Genomic DNA, 9,415 nt, shown 5'->3' with positions numbered 1-9,415 from the left:
GATGGGTTGGTTTGAGTATTTCAGATACCGCTCATCTCCTGGGAATTTCACACACAACAGTCTCTAGATTTTACACAGAATGGTGCGAAAAACAAAAAACATTGAGTGAGTGACAGTTGTGTGTGTGGAAACGCCTTGTTGATAAGAGAGGTTTTGACTTCAGCCTTACATAGATCTTCCAGTATTGCTTCATAAAATATTTATGTGATTCTTATGAATGTATTACAAAGGCCAAATGCAGGTAACCTTCAAATAAAATGTTACTGAAATTTCAATAAGCACCGAAAAACCAATTAAATGCATAAATTACAAAAATGCAGACATGGTCAACAGGGCCACTGTTCTTTACTCTGAGTGAAAAAAATGATACACGAACACATTTCAAATGGAAATGTGTGTTTTTAAGTAAAGTCTCTTCTCTGGAAATTCGAAATGTCTTTTTGTTGCAGAAGTAAAACTGTCCAAAAGTCTGAGATCATAATGAAAATACGACATTCTTTCTAAAAACTGGAAATGAACAGAAAGTGTTAGAATTCTGAAAATTCCAAAACAAAAAAGGAAATGTGCTATTTTTTAAATTTTATTGTACAATATCCAAGATGAATTTCTAGGTCACTAAGCAAATGTGTGATACTGACCATATTAACTCCTTTGTACAAAAGGACAGATTTTCTGTGAATCTTATCACTTTCACTGAAGCACGTGTTCAGACGACACACTGATAGACTTGATGTAAAATAGATCATCAGGTTTTACACAAACTTGTGGGGTCTGTGTCAGCTCCAGTACCAAGAAATCCTGAAATTCATGCAAATATCTTTAAGATTCTACTCTTCACTCATTGCCCTGCTGCCACATATTTACATAACTGCATGAATGTTTAGGTGTACAGGTGTTCCTAATAAAGTGGACGATGAGTGTAAATCCCTGTGTATGTTCTTACTATAGAAAGAAATATGTATTAAAACAAGTGCATTAATATGAACCGGTGATTATTTTTAATAGTTTAAATAGATTACTCAACTATTTACTGTTTTTAATGTTCCAGTTGGAACCACAAATATAACCGAGTATGTACAAGAGGTCTACATCCAAAGCCACTGTGATTAACATGAGTGTGTGTTAGTCAGCAAAGTGCTCAAATTTACTACACGCATTCATTCTGGTGAGGGTCACTGAGGTTTATGTTAATTATTACCTTTTTTTGGGATATTGGACCAACTAAGGTCATTAAAAATATTGCAGGTGGGTACATTTAAACATAACTGTTGCAGGATTTCTGGAAAAAAAAACCCAGGACTTTCTGTATAAAAAGTTTTTAACCAATTTCAGTCCTTCATTCATTCACCTCTCAGTAAACGTCACGGACACAGTGGATCCAGAATCTATAACGGCAACATCAGGCACGTGGTGGGAGAATACACCCAGGATGGCATGCTATTCTGTTGCAAGGCAGCATTCGTACATATTCACACTCCCCTTCACACCTAGGAGCAATTTAGCATAGATAATCCACATAACAGCATGTTTTTGGGAGGTGGGAGGAAACCGGAGAACCCAAATGAAACACAGCGTTCAAATCAAACCCTGGAACCTGGAGTTGTAAGGGGGCAATGCTACCCGCTGCAACAATGTTACTGACATGCTGCTTTCTGTCTATGAGACAACATGTACTGCGTGTATTAACGGTATTAAATTTGGATAAACAAAGAAGCAAGCTCATGATGTTAAAACTAAAAAACTGAAAAAACTGAGGTTGTGCCATGGAAATGAATAAAAGCGATCGTCTGAGCTGAAATACTGCCTTTAAACACTCATACACCAGGATAAAGGCCTTTTTTGTAAAGTAAGGCCATCATTTGTACATCATTCATTTCATCAGTGTTGGATCAAATTCAATCAAACTACAAAAACACAAAGAGCATAATGGAAATTTGAATTTTTTTTATTCACACTCATTTCTAGTCCACTATGTTAGAATGGCACATCAGCGTCACTCCCCTACGTTCCTATGTTGTTCATTTGTACTTCTGTACACACTATAAAAAGTCTATAAATAATGCTTTAAAAATCAAGTGGGCCACAAAGCCTTAATGAGAGCTCTCTCTGCCACCAATCACTACTGACCAGCTCGGACTTTTTTTTTCTTTTTTTTTTTACAAAAAGGCCCATAATGCATTTTCTACACAATTGAGAAAGAGGCATTAAAATACATGGTCTGATAAAGCACTTAAGAACTAAAGAACAGAACAGAACGAGAAATAAAGTACAGATGATGGTTCAAAAAAAAAAAAAAAAAAAAAAAGAACAGTTCATTTAGACACAAGAACAACACAATGCCACATAAATGTACCACTGACACAAAATGTGAATTCTTCAATTTAGCATTTCATAGAAACAAATTTGCAAACTTGAAGTAAACAAATAGAATATATACAGTGAGGTAAAAATACATTGGTCTTTGAAGGAGGTATTTTTTTTCCTCTGGATTACTTTCTGACCTTTTTTTTTTTTTAAACTAATTAAGCCTTTCACCTTTTTTTCTTCTTTTAAGAATTTCCTTAAAAACCAAAATGATGCAAACATTAGAAATCAGTCGCATGCAGTGCATCATTCTACATGGAATACAAAACACAATATAGTCAAACTTAGGCACCAAATAAAACTTGATAAAGCTTTCTTCTGCCTTTCCATAATGTACGCACACACACACACGAGTGCGCACACACAGGCGTGCACACACACACACACACACTCACACACACACAGAATGAAAAAGCACCTTGGTTGGCTCCGCGGTCCTTTAATGACCCAGACTCCTGCTTTCTCCACGCCGGTCCATTTCCTTCAAATCAAATCAGCTCCACTGTTTCATTACCTACTCACATGATTTTTGGTGCTACCGGGCCACCGTCCCTCCAGGATCTTTCTCACAGTGTCTGGATGTTGGCATAGATAAAGAATCGAACTGTAATAAATAACTTGGCAATTGCCAGTAGAAAGCCTGAGGACTGTGTCGCCGTACACATTTGCATAACTCACTAACCCGTCTGTACGACCTCTTCGGCATATGCATGACCTTTATTGAAATTGCTCAGCGAGTCGTGCTCTAATTGGTGGCACACCAATTGGTGGGAATGTCGAGTTTAAAGTTTACGTTCACGTCTGCTGCATTCAGGAGAGACATTTACCTTTCCAGAATTATTCCACTTCAAAAAAAAAAAAAGGCATGAGTTAAACTGAGTTAGTCTTTTGTGCAAATATCTGTGCATGGTTGCATGGAAAAGCTGCATAATGCATCATAAAAAGAGCAAACACACAGCAATTTATCAGCAGACGGTTGTGCAGGAGTCTGGGCCACATAACAGGACCCCTAATGAAAACACTGTCGGTTAAAATCACCCGGGATGAGTGTATCCTCGCCCATGTTCAAGGGTGCAGATGGGTTTGGAGGCACAGAAGTAAGTGACATCGAGAGCAAAAGAGCGGGAGAGAGGTCGAGGAGCCTGTCCGAACAGCCCATGCCTTCCTACTGTACATAATATGACGTTAAATATATGAAAAATCTCCTAGCTACAAGACGGTATGCAGTGAGGGAGCAAGTGTTATAGAGAGAGTCCTCTCGCTCTCACCCGCTCGCATGGAACCGGAGGTGCAGCGGTATGGATTTCCTGTTAAAAGTCATAGCTGGTGTGGTTTGACCTGTCAAGGCCAGGAGGATACCTGCATGTCACTGTGAGGAAATACCTGGATATGCATGTTTTCGCGTCTAAATAGGTCACTGCTGAATCCGTAAAGAAAAAAAGGCTGCTGGTGATTTAAGACAGAAATGTGTCGGACGAAAAATGCACGTAGGCCCAGGAACGTCTGCAGTGGCACGATGAAATAAATTTCCCAGAAAGTATGATTACACTCGCCTTTGATGGACCTTAGCAATAATAAATGACCAAAATCTCATTTTCTTCCCTTTTAGGCTGTATGATATAATACCTTCTGGAGGGGATGTGCTCTATCCTTGACCATACTGGGTTCACTTTAACTTCAGCTGTCCAATTTTTCTTGACCAATTGTACGTGCCTTAGGGCCACCAAGCTAGCAGACAAGTTACATACACTTAGATACTTATTTACAATGTACATATTTATACACACTTCCTCCATTATACATTTACTCCACTCAGGACGTTTCTCAGCATATAACAGGAATTAATTTCGGGGGGGGGGGGGAAACAAAAGTGTACTGGAGCAGAAAAGGGAAATCTGTGTCCTCTAACCAAAAACGTAATAAAATTCATTGCATGTATGCCAGTTAGGAAAAAAAAAACCCTGAATATGGTCTTATACTTTTATCTAAAATGAGTGAATTGATATTTCATACATGCATATCATACATATTTGCATATGTGGAGTGTGGAAGCACTCCACATGTGCAAATAACCAAATCGAGCAAAACCTGAGGAGAGAAGAATGACAAAAAGAAAAAAAAAATCAAGCGTGCTTTCTGTTAAAAGCATTTTCCGAATTTTACTTTGACATTTGAAAGGTTGTCCTACATATTTTAAAAGCACTGTGGAATGACAAAGATTTCAGGAATGGGCCTCGATCTGAAAGTTGTTCTATTCAAATCCTGCAAACTAAATTACCAATCATTGTGAGAACTGAAATCCTTTTTTTGCTCCTGTACAGAGGCAAAAAAAAATGTAGCCATTTTGCCTTAAGACACAATCGATCCAAATTTCTGACCAGTGAAAAGAAGCAACACAAATTAACATCCATTTGCCACACTAATAAACATGCACAGTGTGTTGTGTCTAATGAAAGATTATTCCCTTCCCCCTCCCCATGTTTTGGCTGAAGGGTATAAAAGCTTGTATATAATCTGTATAATCACAGTACAGGAATGCACTGTTAACATGCCATGCTATTCAGAGGCCATCTTGGCCACTGGGTGTTAATTATGTTTCACTCTAAAGTGCCAAAAAAAAGCATCAGACAAATAAAACAGACAAAACATGATGAGCATGCTAAGTACCATGCTTCAACCAGCACTAAAGCCTTAAAATGGATGCTTTAGATAAAGTGGACATTCCTCAATCATCCAAACAATACATTTTATAATTTGGATTATAACACAGCACTGCTGAACGCTCAATTCTGATCAGAAGGTGTTGATTTATTTTCTATAACAGCTACTCGGACAGTAGTGCTGGCTACAAAGTTAACATAATTGTCCGAATATGCTTTCGTTTCTATACAGTGACTTGTATCGTGGATGCTCAATATAAATGGATTGAAAAAATGAAACATGTGGTGATGTGTTTATTTAGCATTTTTTGAAAGGAGACTCCAGTGTCAGCACTGTGTAACAGTCAGAGGTAAAGCTGTACCAAGAAAGTCTTCAGACGGAGGGCTTTCCGGTTTGGGTTTTTTTTTCCCGTATGACTAACACAAACCAGGTTGTAACATAAAATGTAACTATAAACGAATACAAAGTATGACGTGTAGTAAAAAAATTGTAATCGTGGCAAATTGCTGTTTTATATGAGGAATGAAACCCATCACGATGTGCTGTTATTGGAAAATAATCAATTTCATGGTAGTTCACACTAACCCATCGTACTTTTACCTACAACAGCGCGGCACAAAGACGCTTTAAAATGTGATAACGAATCTCGTTCGGGTTTGCCTTTCTGACTGTAAGCTTATTTGTGTGGCAAAAAGGACATCCTTCGACAGATATAAGAAACAAAACTGCCAGATTTGTTGCTACATTTAATCCTTCCGTTATACAGAACATTAACCCTACTGTTTAAGGACAATTATTTGAAACATCACTTGTTTTTTTTTTTTTTGTTGTTTTTTTGTTGTTTTTTTTTTTTAACAAAAGAGGAACATCCAATGCTATTGGTCCCTTAAGGCTTGCTCAATGGAGATCTGAAGCAGTCAACAGGATTTTTCTTAAAAGTTACATTCTACACACACAAAAAAAAAAGAGTTGCCATAAAATGTTGGAAAATCTATGGCTTAGTAAAGATCTATTTGCTATATAGATAAATGAATATACTCCATCATCTTTGCAACACTGAAAACAAAAAGTACCATAAGAAAGACCATTTTTTTTTACACGGCAACTTGAGTAATGCTGATGTGTTCAACTTCAAACATTGCAATGAGTTTTTATTTAGTCATACTGCTCATAGGTTCTTTTTTCTATTTCTTCTTCTTCTTTTTTTTTTTTTTTTTTAAATTTTCATCCAGTCTTCTGCATTAAAGCGCCAGTCTGTGAGAGTAGCTCAGTTTATCCAAATCTGTGTTTCAGTTAGGAATAAAAGAGAGTGCATTCCGGGGAACGAAAAGAGGCCGACGTGGCCACGTTAGGTCTCAGAGCATCCTCTTTCCAGATCATTGTGTCAGGGAGGAGCGAACATGCGACAGCCAATCCTCAGCTGCCATTCAGCAACACGGACTGGTGATCAGCTTTACTGGAGATGAACTGAGGTCTGAGCTGAAATGTCCCTCTGTGCTGCATTGAAGATGATGATGAAAAGGATAAAGATGATGTAAAACCGAAGAAATGGCACCAGCATGTTGTGTGTGGTGGCCCCTTGCTAACGTTCGCTGCGTGTGCATAATAAAGACGGACGCCATGACAGACTTGTCCGCGAGCCTGTGACGGTAGCACTCATTCTCGCGTTCTCTTTCGTTTAGACGGACAGCGAAAGGTAAAGGGGCCGAGCCACGGCATGAGGGAACGTTGGTTTAAAGCAGTGGCACTTTCCGGTAACACCTGGCTTGGAGGGCACGGATGCCATTGTAGCTGTTGAAGCTGTTGTAACTGTTGCCGTAGTAACAGATCATATCAAGATATAAAATATAGGATAGGATTTCTCTATATTGCATATGTTGCAGCATGTTTGCCAAGACTGAATGAGGTCATGTCCAGTTTGTTGGGAAAAAAACCCAAAGCAAAAAATAAGTTAGAAAAAAAAACAAGTGTTGAGGAAAGAGAGAAAACACAAGGTGCAAATTCCCTATAGAGATATGTCTCCAGCAAATCTCATCTCTCCAAGACTACCAGGAAAAAAATGTACCTGACCATTAAATGACCTTCACTGGCTAAAGTCAACCATTCAAAGCTAAAGAAAAAAAAATCCAAACAAGCCTTCATTCTTAGTCCTCATGTCCTCCCTCTCGTTTTCTCCCTCACGCATGGAGGACGCAAAGTTGTAATGCAATAATCATGGATAATCAGAAAAATGAGCATGACTTTTATAATGAACAGATATTTGAAAAAACAAAGAAACAAAAATAATAATAATATGCCAAGGTGTGTAGCTCTTCCGGAGCGCAGGCCTACATTTTAATCCCCTCCTGCTGGCTGAGCTGAGAGAGCGTCTTCTTGATGCGCAGGGCGGTGAGGCGAGCAGCTCCGTTGGCATACCAGCATTCTCGCATGATCTTCGCCATCACCCGCAGAGCCTGAACACAGTGAGACACAGAAGCATCCGGTGAGACTCACAGGAACAGTCAGCAAACATGAGCCTGTCTCACGATGGTTCAGAAATAACTGAATTTTTTTTTCTATTGTATACCGTATATACTATATACAAGTGTGTGTATATATATATATATATATATATATATATATATATATATATATATATATATATATATATATATATATATATATATATAATTTTATTTTTAAAAAAAATTTTCAGTTATTTCTTACCATACAATCCTGTTAAAGTCAAGTGCACACCCTTAGAACAAATCGACTATGACAAAGCAATAAATTTTATAGCAGCAAGGCATTTAGTGTGCTGGGTTTCACTGTTGCTCGTTCATTATCATAAAAATAGTCAATGTTAAGACATTAACACTGAAAAGAAAAAAAAAAAACAATCAAAATGATACTTGTGGCAGGCTGGGAAAACCCATTACATGATCGAATAGGTTTTCCTGAACTGAAATGTTGCTCTTATACATGTATCTCGACCAGATGCAAAGTTGTAGCATTTTAAACTTTCCAATTCCACTGAAGGACACTGTGCCAAAGTCTACATTTAAAACCTAATCTACTTACAGAAAAAAAATTACTGCCAAGTGTTTTAAAGACTTCTTTTATTACAATGGGAAATGAGTTCTCACCCTGATTATCAGCATTAGTCTCTGTCTCGTCACCTGAGGTGGAAGTCACTCACTGCATTTAAACATGAGCCGCATCGCCGGCTTTTCACTCAGCTGATCTCTGTTCACGCTAACATCGCTGGGGAAATAATCGCTGATTACTTCAGTAAATTCTGTTGGCTAAATTTCATGTTATTAATGTCTTCTCATTAGGCCATTTAAACGTTTAAAAAACTGAATTGAATAGGCTTATGTTTGTTTCCCTACAGCACGTAGCTATCAAACAACTAGATCAAAACCTGATGTGCACTGTGCAGGGAAAGGTTTTTATTGCTGCGTTTGTTAAACTGACTCCTAGGCAAGGCTAGAAAGTAACCAAAATGTAAAAATTTCCTTACTGTTTTTTAAAGAAAGGTATCAAATTATAATACTGGCAGTTAACTTAGTCAAAATCTTACTCATCTTTTTTAAAATCATTCGTGGTTGTTTGTCAGAAATTCAGCCGCAGTGACAGCCGACGGGTTTTCCCACACCACTACTCATATTAGTTAATAGTTTGTATCTCCCTATTTGAATGTGACCTAAATATTCCCGTTACGTTAATTAGTCTAGTCTGACCAGTTTAGTATCCTCTGAGCAGTTTGTAGCACCCTACACCTGTACCCACACACATTTCCACTGCAAGACTCATTGCAAAACTTTTTCAAACTATGTCTCCTTTTTGATTTTGGCATGCTGTCCTTGTCACACGGGTACACCCACATTTCATTTTTAAAATTCTACTGTTACATAAACTGTAAAACAGAGGTACACTTTCTGCTTCCCATTCAACCGTATTATTGCATTTTTTTTTATTAAGCTATAAGGATGGATTGGGACTTTTGAACAGATTGGGATCCTTTGAGATATCCACAGGTAAAGTGAATATAAGAAGAGATTCTGCTCTATTCTTGCCTGCAGTAACGCCTGAGCTAAAATAAATTATAAATGTTGCTGAGACGAAGTGTACAGTGAGTGAGATGTATACATGCCTGTAGCACCGGCACAGAACTGACCAAATCAATATAGATTTTTTTTGCTCTCTGTGCAGTTTGGTCATCAGCTCAAGACAGCAGAAGGGTTCACTGCAGATCTGAGCTGCATTTCTTCAGGTTCTACACTTCTGCAGATTCTACAGGCTCTCCGAAATGTCAGGAACCAATGAGAATATGTTCAGCAAATATGTCGAGCCGAATATGTTGAGCAAAATCCGCAAAAAAATGATACCACAGCTGAGAAAATGCACA

The 9,415-nt window shown here is 38.0% G+C and overlaps 1 protein-coding gene across 1 annotated transcript in view; it reads right to left on the bottom strand.

Annotated features, from left to right (window-relative positions):
* Window positions 1–1,929: 1,929 nt before the first annotated feature.
* Window positions 1,930–9,415, bottom strand: part of tgfbr1b (transforming growth factor, beta receptor 1 b) — a 75,785-nt gene continuing 68,299 nt past the window's right edge. Inside the window, exon 9 of the mRNA XM_026914438.3 lies at window positions 1,930–7,478. Coding sequence (XP_026770239.1) covers window positions 7,353–7,478 — 126 coding nt within the window. The 3' untranslated portion in view covers window positions 1,930–7,352. The remainder of the gene's footprint in view (window positions 7,479–9,415) is intronic.

This window comes from Pangasianodon hypophthalmus, chromosome 1 (assembly GCF_027358585.1).
Source record: "Pangasianodon hypophthalmus isolate fPanHyp1 chromosome 1, fPanHyp1.pri, whole genome shotgun sequence".
NCBI lineage: Eukaryota > Metazoa > Chordata > Actinopteri > Siluriformes > Pangasiidae > Pangasianodon > Pangasianodon hypophthalmus.
The sequence above is the reverse complement of the archived record's forward strand: the minus strand, read 5'-3'. Positions and strand labels throughout refer to the sequence as shown.